Consider the following 21961-nt stretch of genomic DNA (forward strand, 5'->3'; position numbering starts at 1 on the left):
ATGATGGTTTTTATTCAAATCAAGCTTTCCCTAAGATTCTTAATGTCTAATTAGATTTAAGTTAATCTTTATGCTTATTTGTAATGCTTTCCTGAAGTAAATCTCTCTCTTAAAAAGAGTAGCGATCTTTATGGCTAAATATTTAGCAAAGAGAATGTTTCTCAATGATAATCACTTATTTCAAAACTAAACTCTAGGCTTGATGAGCTAGAGATTAAGAATTGATATTTTCATTATTTTGTGTTAGTAAAAATAATGGTTATTTCTTTTTAGATTGTTTATGAGTAGATAAAAGTTACTTTAACTCATTCTAAATGAGAAAAGGATTATCCTAACAAAGTGGGAAAAGAGGAATATTTAATTTAGCTTAATCAAGGAGAATAATCATAATTATGTTTATAATTATGGTTAAAAGTATGATTTGTATACATAGTTTGATTTTAAGCTTAAAAGAAGAGCTTCTATCATATTTTCATTACAAATTCTTATTCTTTTAGAAAAATTGAGAATTATCAGTTTTATAGTAGCGAAGCTATGGCAATTTTTTTTTAAAAAAATACGTATCTTATTTTTATGCATAATGCTAAAAGAGGAATTCCTACCATATTCTAGGATTAGATATCTTATGCAAAAAGAATGATTTTCATCATATTCATGGTGGGATCGAGAAAAAGTTGCCTTTAACTAAGCTAAGCAATTGGCAGAAACTTAGAAAAGTTCTATCAGTATCGAAAGTAGAGTAATCGTACTGGATGGATGTGGGGTTGTTGCAAGATGAGGGTGTCCAATTTTGTCCAGTTTATGTTGGATTGCGACAATTCTTGGAGAGAAACTTAAGGGGGGGCAAGGTACTTCAAATGATATCAAGAAACTAATAGAAAATATACATGCAATAAAATTAATCCAATATAACTTAAATTAAAACAAATTAGTCTAATTAATCAAAATTAATAAAAAATATGATGAAATGATAAAAACATGATCTTTCCATACTTGGAGTGATCTAATTTTTTTTTCATAGATGCACCATTACAAGTACACTAGTCCTAATAGTTTTTAGCTTATTTGCATCAAAAATTAATTTTACTAATTATATTATTAATATTTGCAGGCCTTCTGATAGCCTGAAAGAATTTTGAAAAAGAGATCATTAAAAATCCAACCATTGGATTTGCAATTTTGACTAACCACCACATTCTACTAATGTCTCACTATCTACCACTCTTTTGATGTACAAGATTGAGCATTTTAAGTGGTAGATATTGTGGGTACAAAAAGTGGCATATATTACAACACTTAAAGACCTTGAAATGTTTAAAGAAAATAGGCAAATAGCTTAAAAATTTCTCAAAAAATTAATGTAAGCTCTATATTATGTGAAGATCTAAGGTCCAAAGTGGGAATCTCATATGAGTTTATATGTAAAAGATATTAGTATTTTATGGAATCAGTCTAAATTTGGGACAGGGTGAAAACATTGACTTTGTACCTAAGGAAACGAGGACTTTCGACTATCTAATGCTTAATCGGATTATGCAACTATATTCCCAAATTTTCATGTGATGTTTCAACAAAAGAACTTGAAGGGAAATTCCTTCGTTAGCTAGGAGATATTGGCCACTAAAAAAACAAATGCCTATTTTTTTACTGTTCACAGGGTGCCTGAGTGGACAAAACTAGGCACCCTAATGTGCAACTACCCTGTGATGAGATGTGATGTGGATTTAAATGGATGCAAATGAATGTGAATGGATGTGATGTGGATCTGGATAGATGTGGATGGATGTAAATGGATGTGAATGTGATGTGATGTGATGATATGCAGGGATTTAATATTCACATGATCATAAGATTTTTTGTGATAATAACACATGTGAACAAGTTATTTACATGTTCTCATGTTACCGTTCACAAAATAACAGGTCACTTGCCATTTGGGAACCCCTTAAAAGCTTGTCTACACATGGGAATAAGCTATTCACATGTTCTCATGTTACCATCTTCACATAATAGCAGGTCAGTGGCCACCTACGAAGATTTTGTATGCCCGACAAAGATAATTTTTTTAGGCCCTTGTGAAAGCTTTGTGAATATAACATGTGATCACAAGATTTTTTGTGTTATTAACATATGTTATTAACATGTTCACATGTTTTCATTTATGTCAATGAAATCCCTGATGATATGCGAATGGATGTGATGAGATGTGAATGTGATGTGATGATATGTGAATGGATGTGATGAGATGTGATGAAATGTGAATAGATGTGATGAAATGTGAATGGATGTGATGAGATGTGAATATGATGTGATGAGATGTGGATGGATGTAAATGGATGTGAATGTGATGTGATGATATGTGAATGGATGTGATGAGATGTGAATGGATGTGATGAGATGTGGATGGATGTAAATGAGATGTGGATAGATGTAAATGGATGTGAATGTGAGATGTGATGATATGTGAATGCATGTGATAAGATGTGAATGGATGTGATCAGATGTGAATGGATGTGATCAGATGTGAATGGATGTGAAGAGATGTGGATGGATGTAAATGGATGTGAATGGATGTGAATATGATGTGATGATATGTGAATGGATGTAATGTGGGATAGATGTGATGTGGACTTGCATAGATGTGATTGGATGAGATGAGATGTGGATGGATGTGATGAGATGTGATGTGGATCTGAATAGATGTAAATGGATGTAATGAGATGTGATATATAGATGTGGATAGATGTGATGAGATGCAATATGATGTGAATGGAGGAGAATGGATGAAGGACAATGGGAATAGATATGACTAGATGTGGAATAAGCAATGCGAATTGATGTAGAAGAATGTGGAATAACGAGAAATGATGTGGAACAATGTGGAAAGATGAGAGTTTGTTAGAAATTGTATTTATGAAACCTATTTTTAAAAGACTGTTTTATGTCAAGAATGCTGGGAAGCATTTTGACTATCTTGTCGATTATGGTCGTGAGACGACCTAAGTGAAAGTTGCAACAGCTGATGGAGAGTCAATGGAGGCCGTCTCGCGTGGCAAGGTCGGCCGAGGTCTCGACTAGCCTCGGTTTGATTAAAATGGTGAGCTTCCGGTACGGTGGATGAGGGACCAAGGAAGCGGCCTATGAGTGAAGTGCGAGGTGACCTGCAAAGGAGCCTAGAGGGTGGTGACCATACGGTGCTCAGGTTGTCGAGGATACCCACGTGTGCATCGAGGAAGAAAATGGAACAATGAGTTGGAGTTGTTTTCTGAACACGGGCATGGATCTGGTTGATTGGCCTTGCTGGTCTTCGACAGATGAGTCCATGGCTCTTTCATATGGATCAGTTGGTTGATCTTGTTGATCTTCAATGGAGAGTCCATCTGGATTTTTTTATGTGATTAATTTCGGGTACTATGAGCTAGGAACTATTGAAAAGAATCTGAGTGAGCAGGTGGTAAGTGTTCTGGTTGCCAATGATGCCATAGGTACGCCGATGAAGGAATGATTGGAAATTGGAATTCAAGCCAGATATTTTGGAGGATTATGATCAGTGATACTATGGTTTCATAAAAAGATTGTTTTAAAGATAGCTGAATCTGTGAAACAGGCAATTTCATATTGGGTGTGTAAGTGGTGTGACTATCTTGAATTTTGCCTGAAGCGCTGGCTAGGGAGCCTGGGAACTCTTTTCCCTAGTACCCAGGACAAAACATAACCAAATTTTTATAATGGATCCTATCAACCCATGGGATTGGGGTAGGCTGGTGGACTGACGGATCCCTATAATAATACTAAATTCAGTTAACTTACGATAGTTGAAGTAAATCCCCGATAATCCTTGTTCTATGGAAAAGAATCAACGGTTGTGCCTCTTAATGAGGAAAAACGCGTTGGTCTTTATGATCCAAGTGAAAGTCTCTCCTTGACCCGACCATGTGACTTACGGGTTTGGTCGGATTAGTTTGGTTAGTTAAGACCTTGACTTATTAGATTAATTCTCACGTTAGATGATTTTCCTGGTGGAATCGCTCGTGTCTTCCGAGCGAGGGAAGTTTTTCTGGGTTTGGTTTTGGAAGAACCGAGGGATTAGTCTCTTGTCTGGATATGGGTGAGGCCCCGAGTGGGGGACTCTGCCCTGCGCAAGAACTGCTACTTCCGTTGCTAGCACCCCCGAACTCGATGCACAGTGGGGGCAGGGATCTTTCAGATACAACTTATATAGGCTCCAAGAGCCCTCCTAATGACCTAAGTAATAATTTCAAGGGCGTGCCACCTCGCCTTATCTAGATCCATCTAGGCTTTACTATTCCTTTAGTAATTGGCCACTTACATAAGAGAATAACCTTAGACTTCATGTCTATTATTCTATCCTTATGCTTAAGCTCAACTAAGTTGTCCTCAATGTTCACATAGTCTTAGGCTATTGCCTTTTTGAGCTTGAAAAGCTCAATGAAACATGCCTTTTACCAGTATACATGATGATTCTTGAGAAGATAAGATGCAAACAATGGTTTAATGACTAGCTTAAAGACAAACAAATGAATGAGGGCCGCGTGGTCCTCTTATTTAGTACAAACACACAAAAAGAAGCTCAAGCTCAGAGGATTAGGAACTTTCCTAGTCACTGCTGAGATAACACCACAAGGTGTAATATGCATCGAGACACTTGATGGTGTAGAAGTGGCTGGTTATTTTAATGGTATTAAACTAAAACACTACTATGGCCCTCTCATCGAGGCCACCTTAAGAGCCATCCACGATAAAAAATAGTGCAAAAAAGACCATGAGGATATGAAACAAGCTGCACAGCAAGAGGCCAAAGTGAGGCAAGGCAGAGACACATCATGGTCAATATGGCCCAAGTGGTCGACCTTGAAGAAGAAGAATGGGAGGGTGAAGCCATCTCGGTTGTGGTTAAGAATGACCATCCCGTGACGAGCTTTGTCCAAACATTAGCTCTTGTCAATATAGCGGCTAGTTACAATTTGATGTCCCATGAAACATGGTGTTCCCTTGGGGAACCTTCACTAAAAGAAACCCCTGTCATAGTTACAACATTGGCATCACAGCATGTTCACTGTTTAGGCATAGTCACACTTTTATTCCACATTGGAAATAATCCCTAAGAAGGGAAGTTCTATGTGATTCAAGGAACGATACGGGAGGAAATACTCCTTGGATGGGACATAATAGGTGCAATATCGACTAGGATGCATGGACGACGATCTTACAGTAGCTGGGTTCCATCCAAGTTACTGTCCTCATGAGACGGATGAAGAGCCCATACTTGCTACTCCCCCATGCCAAGAAGTTCCCCCTCCACCACCCACCTTCATTCCATCACCACATCCCCGCAAATCCATTCCACTAAAAAAGAGGCCGCTCATCATTTCAACCACATCAATGCCTCTCACACCCTCCCTACCACCATGCTCAGAAGCAACCCACTCTCACATCGCCACCTCACAAGTTGTTGACCAACCAACCCAAACTAACCAAACTAACATTTACAACAAAACTAACAAAACTACACTAGGCATGCCATCTCCCATAAAAAATTTCTCTAGCACTAAGGCTATTATGAGGGTGAATCCAAATTGTGGATCCCTCGACAATCCAAATCTTTCCCTTATCCAAAGGCACCTAGAGCTCCTTGTCCCTCATGTCGGCAACCGATTCACCAACCACAAACCTATAGGGTACAGGACAAATGCATGCCTAAACGCTCTCCACGGCACCCCTATCCTTAATCAAACCTGTAGCCGTGCCCAAGACCCCGGTGGATCCCCAAACCTCTCCTACAAGCCTAACACTTCTATGAGGGAAATCATTGAATTTGGATCCTCAAATCTCTCTGACCCCAAATTCCACCCCCTGTCGCTCTACAGTCAAACATCTTTCAATGGAAACCCAAGGTGGCCTCTGCAACGAAGATTGCCCAAGAAAAAGGGAAACAGAAGCTTCATGGGGTGACACTCTAACCCCCATTCTGCCACCACTGGTGCTGACAAATGATATACCCTCAACGTCGGCGGCAACTCCTCCACCTATCATTGTAAGGCTGCAAACGGAGTAATATAACTCCATTATGAACTCCTTCAGTCAACCTCTGAATTCCTCAAGGAAGTAACACCCCCCACCTTGCTATCACGCAAATGGAATCGACTTCTCACCTTGGCTAATTGGGCATGTAGTTAGTACAAAACCCACAATAGGGTGCTAGCAGCATAGCCCACGGGTACAAAACCTGATTTAGGGCACCCAAAAAAAATGAAGTGCCACAGCCATTCTAAATCTACCACCACATCAACTGTGTTCAAAGGCCACGATCATTTCATCCTAAATCTACCACAGCATCAACTGTGTTCAAAGGCCACGATCATTTCGTCCTCAACCCATCTGCCCACGGCCGCACTTTTCAAGATTTAAAATTTTCATGACCATACCCACCCAAAAAATAAAGTTCTCCAGTCGTTCCATCCTCAACCCATCTTCCCATGATCGTTTTAATCTTCCATGACCGCACCAAGTGTGTTCCCAAGGTCACGATTGTTCCCTTCTCAGCCAATTTGGTATGCCCGTTCAAACCATGCTGCGGCCGTTTTATCAAGATGCCATGCCATGCCTATTCGCTTAAGTTTCCACATGCCACGCTTGTTCACTCAAGTTACCGTGGGGGCCGTTCGCTATGATGCCACACCTGTACCATCCCAGATGGCACGGCCGTTCTCTTATGAAAAAGTATAAATATGGGTCCCACCCCCTCATTTCCTCACTTTTAGCTCTCCTTGTAGCTAGACTCTTATAGTTTTTTATCTTGAGCCTTCACATCCTCACACCCTCTCTACACCATGACTGACACCTCGGACTCCTCTAGGGAGGTTCTCCACGATACCTCCATCATGAGAAAGCGCCCGATAGGGGGCAGATTTGAGGAATACGCCTTTCCACACTGCATAGTTCTCACATCTGGGGGAAGCTCTTATGAAATAGGTGAATGGTGACACCATCCACTCCTTAACAAAGAACAACCACAAGGTGGAGCACAAGCTCCTCTACTTCACCAGACTGTGCTACAAGGCAGTCGCACAAACAGACCTTGTGATTGTAACCAAGCTGGAGAACCTGGGCCTGGGGAGATTGCCCACTCTGGATCCATGGGGGCCAGATCTATACAACAGTATGTACTTCACAGAGACCTATGACGCCAACTTGCACACAGGGGATGTTTTGGACAATGAAGGCCATCGGCATAGAATACAGCTCAGTATGGATCTTATCAGATATCCTTATAGCTCCCCAGCTTGGACTAGCCCTAGGTTAAACTCACCAATGCCCCCAAGATGACTAGGGGCTTATACAGAGGCAACCTGAACAAAGATGAGGTGGAGTGAGTGAACATCACCCAGGAGGATTTGATTATGCCAGCCCGTGCCCTTTAGTTTCTACCCACTACACACTAGACTGACTGATTCAAAGCGATGCAACATGACTACCTTGGCTCGTGTGCACCAAGTACAAATGGTCAACTGGGTAGAGTATCTTTACAAAGAGCTTCATGCAGTCTGATCTAATCCACATGGAAAGCTGGCAGCGGCCACCTTACTCACCAAAGTGCTTTATCATGTGGCTGAGTGGGAGGAGTTGCCCCGTGCCATTCAGCTAAGTGTCCCTAACATGGTGATCACATCTCTGTCCCCGCCCTAGTCCTCTCCCCACTCCCCACCAGTAAAGAGGCACCACTAGGATCCCAAGGACAAAGAGTCGGTACCCCCATTGCCCAGTCCAGACCCTCCATAGGAGGAGCTCGCATAGCTGAGGCAACAAGAAGAAAGGCCGCGACATATCTCCTCACCAAGCTTCCTATCATCAACATCACCCTCGTCCACCACTTTTATTTTCAAGGCCTCATCTCCTTCAACCACCCCCCCATGACTTCTATGAGCCCAGCCTCACCCTCTACAAGCCGTCTTGATTAGTTGGAGTCACCTTCTGCGTTTCGGCTTCCCATCTGACCCAGCTGAGGTTATAGACCTATATGTTATGGAAGGTTTGTGCCCATACCCCTACCCCTCCTAGAGGATGACCGATGCTTTGCACTATCTATAGGGTAGGGGATGGCATGTGGTAAACAAAGTTTACCTCTCCCTCTGCACACTGAGGCCCCTCTGCCTTACTTTTCTGCTAGCCTCATCATCCTATACCAAAGGTGTCACAAGAAAATGGAGGTCATGGTCACCACCAGAATCTGTCAGTTTGATGATTCCCATGTCGCCTTCCCCATGGAATTCACCTCCGAGGAAGCAAAAGCCGCTGAAACCTTTTTCCAGTCCCATGGCCCAGCTAATGCAACAGCAGATGGTGTTCTTGCCCCGGACGACCAAGATGGCAGTGTGACGATGGCCATGATAGCCTCCCACAACTACCCCCATGATCCTCATCTCCCCCTCCACCACCAGGTTATTCTCCCCCAAGTACCAGCACCCACCACCATCCCCACCCCCCTCGGGCACATCCACCCTACCACTGTTCCCTCCCCAAACTTCTTCTCCTCCCATTCATTTTTCCACACCCCCCCCTCACCAACCCCACCCTCACCACCCTTTTTATCATTACATCTAGGAATGCACACTACATTCCGTGACATTCTATCAACCTCAACAACACCCCCACCCCTCTTCGACGTAAACCTCACCACCCACGGGAGCCTCCACATCGACCACCCCTCCACCCTCGTCACCGACACAACAGCCCCCCCAACCAAACCTCGAGAGGAGGACGATATTCTGTCTCGCCGACACCACTAGAGTGCGAGGAGGTCGACGCTTTGCTCAACCCTATCGATTGGCGCGAGACCCCCTCGACCACACGGAGTTCGAGCAGGTGTCACCATCCTACTCGATTGACAACTCCAGGCAGTGCCCATCACTCGCATAATGAACCGCATGGACATCCATGTCCTGCACCCAGCCTTGAAGCCAAGATCGATAATGGCAGCGAGAACACCCAACCTTGAAGCCAATCATCGACAATGGCAGTGAGAACACCCACCTAGGGAGCGTGGGACACCCGTCGCTACTTGTCCCATCACGTTTGAACTCGTGGGTGACCAGCCAGTCTAGAGGTGCCCTTTTATACTCAAACCATTAATCTTGGAAACCTATTGCAATAGTAGCCCAGACTACCTAGCCATATAAAGATGATGGTCGTGGAATGTTTTCCATGAGGAGCGGAAGATGAACTTGAAGCTCCACTTCAACTTTTCTTGGTTTTCTCCTCTGAGGGTGCAGCAACCATGTACCGAAGATACCATGATCAAGTGCTTCAACGAGTTCATCTGCCCCGCTACTATGATCAAGTTCCAGACCCAGACGTGATCGCAATGATCATATTTTTCCACTTGATCATCACATTGTTGGAGTCATTTACAGATTGGGACCACTACAATGAAGGTGCGGAGGGTTTGGCCTTTGACATCAACAAAGGCTCAACCCTCAAGCATACCTTTGGCTATTATGAGCGGATCATGTGGATGCTTGCCTGACACCTGTAGACATTTGAAGACATGTTGGAGATGACCTTCTGGGTCAACTACAAATTCTTCCATCGAGCCCCCTCTACTCCAACCTCGCGCTGCTAATTCATCCAAACATACTCAATCTACTACCAAAAGATCCGGCTATAGCTCCAAAAGGATGGACGTGCATTAGGGAGGGGGATATGTTAACCACTCTAGTTAAAATTACCTTTAGCATGGCTACACTTATTGTAATCCATGTTTTGTAACCACGCAAAGAGCTTATTGTAAAAGAGACATGGGACGACCGAGCTTACGGCTTGTGTAATGCCGGTCATCAAGAATAGTTGTACATAGAGCTAGAAAGACTAGGAAAACTAGTTTTGGGCTCCTAATTGTAAATGGGTGGCCGACCATTGTAGCTATGAGCTCTTGTATATAAGTCATTTTGTGGAATATGAAAAGGGACAATCCCATTAGTCTCATTTGAGCTTTGCCTCTTCTCTCTCTCTCTCTCTCTCTCTCTCTCTCTCTCTCTCTCTCATTTGAGCTTGTGGATGTATGCCTTGTGTTTTCTTGCTTGCATGCTTGATTGTTGGTGTGTGCATGTAGGGATGGTGATGTTCTAACCTCTCTCCTTCTATCCCCTCTCTTTTCTCTCTACTAGGTCCCTTTTGCATGCATGTGGCATGAAGTGAAGCTTGAGCTTTCCATAGGTCCCTCTTTCTTGCTCTCAACCTAGCCATTTAATCTTTTCTTGGGTGATGCAAGAAGAGGTGGAGTGATCCCCTAGTGGCTTTACATCGAGGAGTTAACCCTCATTAGGGTTGGCTAAGTGCAACTCTTAGAACTCAACCCTTGCATGTGTCTCTCTTTTCTTTTCTCCCTTTCTTTGTGTGCAAGGTAGTATGTTAGACAACATCTAGATTCCAGGCCCATTCAACCTCTTCCAAGGCTTTCTCTTGCATGGTTTTGCTCAATTTGGTTCTCCTTGAGACCTCTCATTTTGCAAAGTTTGATTCTTTTTTCTTGACTTCTTTGGCTACTACTTTTGGTTTCCCATCCTTTGTTCTTGCATAGTGCCCCATCACTCCATCTACATGTAACATGTATAAGGGCACCAAGTTGGGATGTTTGTGGAGTATTCTATACTCTTCATCATCATTAAAGCCTTTTGCTGACATATTGAATGTTTCTGCATGAACTGGAATTTGGGTAGGTTTTAGTGATCCCCTTACTCCAGAAAGGTCAACATGGACTTTCCGCTTCCCTTTTTTTGTGATGGAGATTTTATTTCTGCCCAGTCCTATTTCACTTTATCGTATCTTAACCAGGGCCTTCCCAATAACACTTGGTAGGACCCAGTGTGATTTTCACTGGTTATGACCACTACGTTGACCCTGAAGTCTACCTGCTTGACTTTCGTGAGAGGATATTTTTAATAATTCCCTTAGGAACAACCATTCTATTATCTGCCATTCTTATGTTGAATGGAATGGGTTCCCATTTGAGACCTAATCCTACTGCAGTTTCCTCTATAATGCCATTTACTCTAGATCCACCATCCAATACTGCATCATTGATGAGTACATTGTTGAGTTGAATTGTGACTTTGGCCACTTCATCATCTCTGGAAATTGGTGGTTCCTCAGCTTGCATTCTGGAGTTTCTTCTTCTTCAGAGTTTTTCAGTTCTTTACTCAGTCCTTCAATGCCTACCATCAAGATTTTAGCCTTGAATCTTGGACATAAATCTAGCACTTGTCTCAATAGGACATGTCTATCCACAGCAACATTGATACCACATAAATCTAGCACTTGTCTCAATAGGACATGTCTATCAGCAACATTGATACCACATTGGTTTGCAACCAATCAACATCCTTCTTGATTTCTTCCAAGCTTCTTTCATTATTGAGCTTTGCTCACATCTTGTGCAGATTTCCACTTGTCTTTGGTAGATCTGCAATGACTTCACATGAGCTATCCTCCTTCTACTTGCCTTGCCTTCTTTCTATTTCCTTTGTGGCTTGAATCCTCACCTTGTCTTGCTAATCCTAGTCCACAACTGCCTTCTTGCGAGCTTTGGGTGAGTCAGGATTATCCACTAGAGTTATCACTAGCTTTAGCCCTTTGTGAATGCTAGGATGTCTTGAACCTCTGTTAGCATGTCGTCTGGTTGCATTATGTTGCGCTTGGTGGTGTTTCTTTGAGTTGCATCAATTTCTCATGTCTTTTCTCATCATGCTTTTTCTTCATGGCACATTCCACCTTGGTGTGCCCAGGCTATTGGTGGCAATAGTAGCACGTGAAGGTGGTAGATCCACCAGCATGTACTTGGTTTCTCTTTCCTGAGTAATTTTCATGGCCTCTACTCCCATACCTTCCCATTCCCGAGGGTCTTCTTTCCACTTTTTCCATGATGTTCACCATAGGGGCTCTAATTTTCATGTTGTACCTACAGTTGTACCTACAGTTCCATGTACTATAATTGTACATGTTGCAAATGGTACACATTGGTGGTAGTGTGCATTCCTCTTTGAGGTGGCCTTCTTATTTACATTGAGAGAAGAACACATTTTTGTGGAATCCTGAGATTTTTCTCTTTTTCATTTCTTGCATCAATTGCTTCACACTTGCAGCACGTTCTCCGGGGCTCATTTTTGCCTTCGCGAATTTCTTCTTTTTGTCCTTCCTTTTCTTCACTGCCACTAGGGTGTCCTGTGAGGTGTCACTTGAATCATCATCCTCATTTGTGACACTTTTCCTAGGCTTCCTCCTTTTCCTTCTTTCTTGGCTTCTTTTTTCTGCCATTTTAGCCAGCTCAACCAGTTCCTCAAACTCCTCTTCAGTTTTGGCCTGGTTCATGCCCATTGCATGGATGTCTGACTTAAGCCCTTGGACAAACAAATCTGCAACAATTTGCATCGAGGCTCGGGTTTGTTCCACCACTCTCTGCCTCAAGTTGGCTCTTTCACATCCCAAGGTTTGGCTACTTTCCAGTATTGCTCAAACCTCCTTACATGCAAATCTACATCTTCCCCTTTCTCTCCTGAGAACACCGAGAAATTTTTTGCCAATGATTCCATGGCTCCCTTGAACCTTTTTGGGGGTTTTGTTGTTGTGGTTATTCTTCCAGATTTTGTTGCTCCACCCTTTTTGGGCTTCCTGGACATTGTGCATAGCTTCTAGATCTTGGCACTCATTTTCTTGGTCCAAATTATTCTTGAACCTTGAGACTCCTTGCTCGTGTAGTGTTATGGAAGTTTCCGCACTATCTTCCTGGTTGGAATGGTGCGAGAGGCACTCCCAGCTAACGAGCTTCCTAGAGGGCTTCTTGGAAGGCATTGCTATTATCCAGTCTTAGGTTCACCATCATGCAGAAGGCATGCTTGAATCCATTCCTACTGGTTGGGTAGTGTGGCAAAAGGTTCTCCGCTCTCTGACCTTCCCCAAAAATTTCCTCCATTAATGTTATGGCGTCTCCGCAGGCTTGATATAGAGTTAATTGTGTGGAATTGGACTTTTTCTTTTTAGAGTTTCCTTTCCCTGAAGGTGAAAATGCTACTCAGTCTTGAGACTTTTTTGCTCACGGCAGTATCCCATAAGGAAGACTGTAGATATTTCAATAGGAAATTTCCCAACGGTTTTACAGTAGTAAATCCCCAGTAGGATTGCCAGTTGTTTCTTGCTATTTTCACTCTCATCAGAATGGCAAGATAGCAGTCTGGGACCAGCCAGGCGATGCCAAGTGGGACATGTAGCCATCCTCCAGAGCTTCTAGATTCGAACACCAACTCTAGTGTGGTCATGGGGACACAAAACACCGCTTGGGTTTGGAACTTCACACACTCATGCTCTACTCTCACACCACCACATAACTCTCTCTCTCTCTCAAGTACACAACATGTTTCTTAAGACAGAGATAGAATTCCTATCCAACACAGAGATAGAATTCCTATCCAACACATTACAACTATTACACAGAGATGAAGGGAGAAATAATAATGTTCTTGTATTACTTCCTAAACCAGTATAAATTCACAAGTGAGCAACTACTCGACATGAGACTAAAAACATGCTCTTCTATAATCTTCAACCGGTGCCGTCTCCTCTCTCTTGCGTTACTTGCCTTGCGCCATCCTTTTAATCTTGGTCTTCTTAATCTTGGCAATGGCCACTCTAGTGGTTATAGCTCACCATCTTCACACGTGCAGTACCGAGGTGGTGCTCACTATATGAGGAAGGTGGTTAGACTGATCAGACTGAGCGCTCTACCTCCACTGAGCTGCTAGGCGCAACACTCTCATAGAGTTCTCATCCACATGTTCTATGCACACTTATGCCATCCATGTGTTCATAAATTCTCACATGCCCTGTGCACCCTTGCACCTTCAATGTGCCTAAATTTTTACCCCATTAACCACCTTTTATATTCATCCATGGATTCACATCTCCTAATAACCTTAGCTTGCATCCATTCCAATTTTATAACATTCTAATCTTATTCTACCTTATTCCCACATACATGTGCCCCATACATGACATAACGGGCACCATTACTAGAATAAACAAAGAGCACAGCCCACGTGTGAAGAGCACAAAAATTTCAATGGATCTATAAATGAAAAAAAACATTCATGTGGATATAAGCATGGCTGTTGATGTAGATACCAGCACACGGCTACAACATCAATAATCGCGTGTACAATAACATACATATCCACATGTATAGCAATGCCCATAGTAGCGTATATTGTTAGTGAGACATGCCATGTCTTGCCAACACAACATCATAGTATAGATACTTTGGATAGTGATACAAGTTCTGATGTAACTATAGCATATGCCTTTGCACCTCACATATCATCATGAAGGGTAAAGGGTAACCCTAATGCCCTTACTTTTGATGAGTTGGTTGCAATGCTCTTACAAGAAGGGGAATCTTGACAAAACCAAACTAGTATATCCAATTGGGAGATCAAGCATTTTGCTGTAAGCCTGCTCGCCAAAGGCAATAGTCTAGTCTTTTGGAAAGGATGCCAAGAAAGAGGTTGATAAGACTAAGGAGAAAGGAAAATTCAAGTGTAATGGCTTGTTGGAAGCCAAGCCATTACATTAATGAATGCAAAAAAAAGGATGGATAAGGAGAAGAAGAAATAGTCAAGAGTTACGCATGGCTGTGGCTAATGCATCAGCACCCTATGGCTAATGCATCAGCACCACCAACAAGTGTTGAAAATAAGAAGTCGACAAATTATGCATAGGATGATCCGGCATTTATTGTGCACTATATTTATGATCCTTATGTCCATGATGTATGTGTTGAAATATGCACTACAAGAGGATATAGCCACGTGATGTAGTCGCATAACATAGTGAGAGAAAGTAGTGAGAGATTCGCGGTTGCATGCAAAAGAAATTTTTCCCCAGTACGTGGCTATATGTATGGCTATAGCCACGCACATATAGCCACGTACTTTTAAGCACCTCAAGCATGAAACTCATGATATCTTCCTTCATTTATGTGCTTTCATAGTGTCATGGTAAAGCTAAGGGTTTATATTTTGTATTATCTCCCCTTTGTTTTAATCTCTATGTGCATACTTAGGTCTTGATTCTTGTTGTCTTCTTTTTCTTATTCTTCTCACTTGTTTGTTTATGCATAGCTCTAATTTGTTTATTTTATGCTTCCACTTGTCGATTAGAACTTGTCTTTCAATGAAAAACTCTACTACTCAACTCCTCTAAATTAAGGTAAGAGCACTTATCTTTCATAAACCCTTTCTTTACTTGTTTATGGTGCACCCTTGAGTGCTTGGGGGCATTTTTATTACGATGCATGTAATCATTTTTAAAAGCTTAAACATAAAGCCTCTTTGCATAAATCTCATGAAGCCTTTATACATGAATGCTTTATGCATTATGGCTTCGTGCATGAAGCCTTTATGAATTATGCCTCTATGTATGAAGTATGTATTCTTAAGCCTTATGCATAGATGCTTAAGCATAAGGGCTTTGAGATTTGAGCTTTGAGGCTTAAGCCTTATGCATAAGGGCCTAATGCATGAAGCAGCTTCATGCATGAAGCCTTTATGCATAAGCCTATGCATAGAGGCTTTATGGATTAAGCCCTTATGCATAAGGGATTAATGCATAAATCTTTATATAACATGCATTATGGCTTCATGCATGAAGTCTTTATGCATAAGGGTGTAAGCATGTTAACGTTTACTAAATAGCATGTCCATGGACATTGCTTGCTAGCATATGCTATTTGCCTTTCTATTTATTTAACAAGGTGCCTTTTGAAAAAGAGTTTTTTTTAACAAGACATTTTTTAATACAATTTGAAAAAAAAACCTCAACAGTTACTCCCACGTCTTCCCTTCCACTCTCCCGCTCTATAACAAACACCTGCAAGAAATTCCTCTCTCTCTCTCTCTCTCTCTCTCTCTCTCTCTCGCTCACTCTCTCCCCCCCAAATGTGGGCAAGATTATAGGGCTGATTGTTGAGGACAACAGAGGTGCATTCTCAGTAGTGATGGAAGGGCTGATTTGTTATACACACAAATGTTTTGGTGGACACACACTCAGAATGCCCTGTCTCATCCTTCCTCTCTCTCTCTCTCTCTCTCTCTCTCTCTCTCTCTCTTCATGATGGCACGAGACCTATGGGACTACACTCAAAGTTGCTACTTGGAATTGCAATGGATCTCTACGCCTTGATGTAGGGGCTTTTGAGGATAGTTTCACTGGGAGGGACATCATCTTCTACTGTGAGGCACATCAGGCGGCGCTCCTGGACAGTCCATGCCACATGTTAGTGGATACCGATGGGAGACAGCTTGTAGACAGGAGACTCATTCAAAGCATAGAGGACGGGGCTCAAGGAGGAGTGGCAGTATTGTTTAGAGAGGAGCTGCAGCCCCCACTGATACATATAGTCCGTAGTAGAGATGAGCAGGCTAGGTACATGTGGGTTAGACTGAGGGCAGAGATGGGCAGATATCTCTAGATTGCTATATGCTATTTTGCTCCTAGTACATCAGTGTAGGCATCACCTAGCGGGCAGTCTCCCTTTTCTATTTTGGATGATGACATTTGGGAGTTCTCCAGGGATGGTGACATCATTCTCTTGGGGGACTTCAATGCCAGGACCGCCCATAACCAGACAGTATTTTATGATACCTCAGAGGAGATGTTGAGGGAGCTTGATGTTAGGGATATGGGCCTATCTAGACTCTCACAGGATGAGGAACATACTGTGTATGGGCGGTATTTGATAGACATGGGGACTGCACATGGATTGGCCATCCTGAATGGCCTACAGAGATTCCCGACAGTGGGCAATTTCACTAGCTTTCCACATCAGCATGGTGCTAGTACAGTGGACTATGTTATCGCTCAGCCCAGTCTCATTCCCTCTTTTCAAGATTTTATGGTAGGCACTAGGCCGGTTGGAGTAGTAGTGGATCATGCTATCTTGTCCTTCACTCTCACATTTCAGATCAGCACAGCTCCATTGGGACAGGTCTCCACACACACTCGTTATACCTTTACGAGGGAGACTGACATTGTGTACACGGATGAGATATACAGACGCTTATGTGCCGAGGAGCCGGGACGGCCATTAGATGAGCTCACTTAGATATTGATAGAGACGCTTCATGCTGTAGCATCAGAGGCATATCCCCATAGTCGCCTACACGGAGACGATTTGGGAACATGCCCCAGAACAGCTGGTATGATGTGGAGTGCAGAGAGATGAGGATCAGATTGCAGAGAGAGGTGCTCATTGTTGAGATATCGACCTCGTCTAGTGAGGCGGTGGACACTGATGACCCGCCTGGGGGATAGGCCCCACACTTATATCACTGGCATGGTTGGTGAGATCATGGGTGATATGCGGCCAGTGGGATGACAGGCTGTGTGACAGCCTGTCTAGAGACTGGCATAGTTATAGCGCCAGCTCATTTAATTGGGTTCACACTATAGAGAACCCTTGATGGTTGAGTACCTTTCATATGGTGTGTACTCTTATCTTGTATATGGTGTGTTGAGTGTTGAGTAAAGAAGAAGAAGATTTTCAGCCTCTCACCTCGTGTGTTTTCTATTAGGGTTTTGTGAGTGTGTGTGCTTGCAAGAGCTCAAGCTCTCTTCCCCCTGTATCTTTTCATGGTATCAGAGCCTGGTTCATGCTAAGGGGTGAGCTGCAAGCAAGAGAACCACAGGAAGCGGTACGAGGGTAAGAGCTTCAACTACTCTTCCCTATTTGTGTTGGTGACTACACCCTTGTCGGGAGCTCTACGGGAGGCACCGGCAAATGATCTCTGATTGAGGAGCTTTCTTCGTGGGAGTAAAGCTATAGGGCAACTATATTGTCCTATCAGACGACATTTTCTGGGCCGAAAACGCGTTTCGGGCGCGTTTGGACCTCCGTTTTTCAGAAAGCAGGCGATTTTAAGAACTGCGAGTAAGTCATCGATTCTCTGCAGAACTCTGTTTTAAGAACTGCAGGAAGACAGATTGGCTGTGCAGACACAGTGTGTACTGTAAAGAGGTCAACAGTTGCCATTGGGTATATGTATGCATCACAAAGCTTATTAACATATATATTTTCTTATGCTTGTAGATTGTCCCTGCAACATAAGCTCAAATTTGCAACGCATTGTCTACTTATCTTCTTCTCAAGGTAAGAGTACTTGTCTTTCATAGTTTATTTCTTTACTTGTTAATATGGTGCACCCATGGGTGCTTGGGAGTATTTTTTTTTATTACACAAGGCTTAAGCATAATATTTAAGCCTTATGCATAGAGTCTTTATGCGTAAAGCCTCTATGCATAAAGCTTTGAGGCTTAAGCATAATGTTTAAGCCTTATGCATAGAGACTTTAGCATTAAGCCTTTATGCTCAAGGCCTAAGCATAATGTTTACACCTTATGCATAGAGGCTTTATGCATAAAGCTTTAAGGCTTAGTCATTAAGCCTCTTATATGCATAAGGCTTAAGCATAATATTTAAGCATTATGCATAGAGACTTTATTCATAAAGCTTTGAGGATTAAGCACTAAGCCTCTACGCATAAGTCTTAAGCATAATGTTGAAGCCTTATGCATAGAAGCTTTAGCATATTAAGCCTCTATGCTTAAGGCTTAAGCATAATGTTTAAGACTTATTCATAGAGGCTTTATGCATAAGTCCTCTATGCATGAAGTTTTTAGGCTTAAGCATTAAGCTTCTATGCATAAAGCTTTGAGGCTTAAGCATTAAGCCTCTATGCATAAGTGTCATTGTCAACCATATTTATAACCGCAAAACATGTTTTTTTATATTTCTTCATGGAAACACTGCTCTAGCCCCCTATTTCTTGTAATATTCAAACTCATAAAAACCCTTTTGGATTTTGGCATCCTTATGAGTTGTCACGATCTTTTGCTTAAGCTACCTTCACATCCAACATTAACCCAAAACGAGCGTTTAAATCACTTCAATGTTTGGTTACATATATTGTGCTAAAGCTTTTAGCCCTTTTGGATTTGGGCATCTAGCAAAGTTTCTAGAATCCAACTACATATGCTTTTTCTTGCTCCAAAATTTGTCATCCATAGGATTCATAATTTGATGCATCAATATCATTAACCTTTTCCAAATTTAAAGTGTTTACAAGAGTTGTATAAGTATATGTAAGGTCATTATTTTTATATAGTAAATAATGGTATATTCAATCAAGGTTGTCATTTAAAATGCTTTGTAAGGCAAAGTTGCAAAAAATTGATAGATATTTCTTCATATTTTTTGTTAATGTATTTCTAACAAGATTTATTGTAGACAAACTTGTGTAGTTATCATGAGACTTAACAAGAATCTAGGATCAATTTAGTATTCTTACCAAAAGAGAAATATAATAAAACAACCATGATAAATTTGTGTCCATATATTACAATATTCGAAGGCATCTTATTATTGTCACAATCTCTAGAATTTAGGGAAAATTTTGCTCACTTTTGCAACCAAACGAAAAGATAACCAAAAGACAACCAAACGAAAAGATAACCAAAAGACTACATGGTACGATAACCTTTTCCCAATATACAATACCAACAACTGTATTGAGATTAAATAATGGCGTATGCAGGTTGAACGACTCTGGTTAAAGGGAGAGATCATAAGCCGGAAGCCATGATTTGCCGAGTAGAAAGTTGCCCACTGTGAATCTGGAAGCGTCAGAGGGGGAGAGGTGAGGGCGGATGCATGGCCATGAAGCTCGGTGAGCTGTGCTGGAGCCAGGGCCGAAGTTGTCGTACTCGGCGTAGTAGCAGGTACTCTCGAAGGGGCGGCTGGCGTTCCACGAGAGCCAACCGTCGGGGCTGAGGTGGCCTCCGATGTAGGAGTGTAGGAAGACTGTGGTGGAGTAAGCCTTCCACGGCCTCCCAAAGTAGGTGGAGACATTGAAAGGGGAGGCTATAAGGTCATCCCCTAGCGTGATGCTACACTGTTGGAAGGCTAAGCCTGTGAGCAAGACGCCCTCCTTCTTGCCTTGCGCCGTGTATGTAATCTGTTGGCCTTGGCTCGGCCTGCGAGCCACCAGCTCGCAATTCTGGAACACCGCCAAAGCGTTCCCGAAGATGAAATCCACTGTGCCTAGAACCCGGCAATCTCTGTAGAACTGCTTCCCTGAGAGCGCGTACAACGTATCTTGGTACCCCTCGAAGCAGCACTTGTCGAACACAAAATTGTCTGCACCGGCTCTCAGTGCAGTTGCTTGATACCCGCTTGGCCCTGCCTCATTCCTGAACGTCATGTTCCTGGCCATGAAACCATCTGCAGCTATGCCTGTGTTCAACACGCAGGGAGTTTCATGACTTCGATATACTTAGTATAAAATTAGCATGCGACTTGGATTTACGAGGCATGTAAGAGTTTTCTTCTTACCGACTGTTGCCGACCTGTAGGTGGTGTAGTTTCCGCTTGCAACGTTGGCATTGCCAGTAATGATGGTTCTATTGCATCCGTCTCCCATCAGCGTGAGGTTCACTAGAGACTTGCTGATGTTTAGAGGACCTTCGTTGTAGATGCCTGCTTTGATGTAGATTACGAAGCGATCGCTACTACGGTTTTGGGGAACTCTTTCAAGAGCGTCCTTTACTCTTTTGTAATCACCAGAGCCATCGGATGCAACGATGAGGTTGGTTATCTGCAGCGAGGAGGAAGGAACTTGCAGGAGATCTCGGTCTTTAGCCGGAATCCACTCAGGAAAGCCAGCTTCGCAATTGGAGCTTGTAGAGCTGCCGCTGTCATCGTCTAATTTCTTCTCGGAGGACATTAAATGGCGATGTAGGAGAAAGAAACGGGGTTGGCTTAAAGGGAGGGCATTCTTCCAGGAGGAAAGGTCGGGGCCAAGAGAGGAGAGAGTCTGCACGAGGCAGAGTGAATTGAGGATAACCTCCGACACGAATTCTTGGTGGGAGAGCATGACAGAGGAGGCGTTTCTGGTGATGTTGTAAAGATCGTCGGCGCAAGCCGTTTGATCGCTAGAGGCTGTGCTCAGCCTGACTTGCACGTCCTTGAGGGAGCTCTGGAGCGAGAGGAGCTTCAAGCCGGAGAGCTCCGCGATGGAGGTGTTGAGCTGGTCGACACTCTTGTCCATGAGCTCCGCACAGTCCTGCAAGCCCATGATTTCCAAGGGCGGCAGCTCCGACTGTGTAGCCAGCGCCAGCGACAGATTACGTGCATTCCAGGCCGCTTGGAGGGCAACCTTGACGGAGATCGTGACGAGCTGCAAAGGGTTTGCGGACAATGCGCCTGGGTACGTTATTAGGGTCTGCTTGCAGGTCCCCGGGTAGAGCGTGGTGTTGCAGGCGAGCCCAATAGCGGCGATGCCAGTCATATAGAGAGGTCCATTTTCGGCATTAGTCCTAGCGCCGGTTGAACGGGTAATGTGTTTGTGTACCACCATGCTCACGATCAGACACATGGCGCCCACTGCCAGGAAGACGGAGGCAGCCACGATGATGAGAATGCGCCTGCGCTCCTTTCGCTTACTCTGCTGTAAGTAAGGGTCAATGTTGCCGTAGTTGCGGGACATGGCGGCGTCGCTCCCGTCGAAATATCGAAGCACAACTACTCTTCCAGAAGCCTTCATTTCGACTTCAGAAAAAGATGTCGCCCCAGCTGCCTGACAAACGAAGCAGCCGGCTAGACAGTGGTATGTTATTGTTGCCGCCCGAATCTCTTGTCCTCAAAAGCCTTGTCCTGCTCTACATGGAACCACTAGATCTACGTGTGCAAACAGGCCAAGGGCCACCACACTTGGCAGAAGTGAGTAGAACCTATCCAAAGCCACAGATTTCAATGTTCAAGTCAAAGATATATTTCTTTTTAAAAAAACAAAAACTGTTGCAACAATAAGACTTTGTTAGACGAAGCATAACTCCTATATAT

At 43.1% G+C, this 21961-nt stretch overlaps 1 protein-coding gene across 1 annotated transcript; it reads right to left on the bottom strand.

Annotated features, from left to right (window-relative positions):
* Positions 1–19580: 19580 nt before the first annotated feature.
* LOC147639502 (pectinesterase 2-like) lies at positions 19581–21662 on the bottom strand. Its single transcript, XM_086794344.1, has 2 exons — positions 20453–21662; positions 19581–20353 (listed from the first exon to the last, which is right to left on the bottom strand). Exons 1-2 carry the CDS (start codon positions 21660–21662, stop codon positions 19671–19673), a joined length of 1893 nt encoding a protein of 630 aa, XP_086650470.1. The 3' UTR covers positions 19581–19670.
* Positions 21663–21961: the final 299 nt, after the last annotated feature.

The sequence above is a fragment of the Cibotium barometz genome, chromosome 4 (genome assembly GCF_041138505.1).
Source record: "Cibotium barometz isolate CiBa-2024 chromosome 4, ASM4113850v1, whole genome shotgun sequence".
In the NCBI taxonomy this organism is placed as follows: domain Eukaryota; kingdom Viridiplantae; phylum Streptophyta; class Polypodiopsida; order Cyatheales; family Cibotiaceae; genus Cibotium; species Cibotium barometz.

Excerpts from the sequence above, each read along its gene's own strand:
- LOC147639502 (XM_086794344.1), bottom strand. The coding sequence starts at position 21,662 with ATGAAGGCTTCTGGAAGAGTAGTTGTGCTTCGATATTTCGACGGGAGC. Across the intron at positions 20,354-20,452 it reads CTACAGGTCGGCAACAGTCG|GCATAGCTGCAGATGGTTTC; the intron begins GTAAGAAGAAAA and ends TGTTGAACACAG.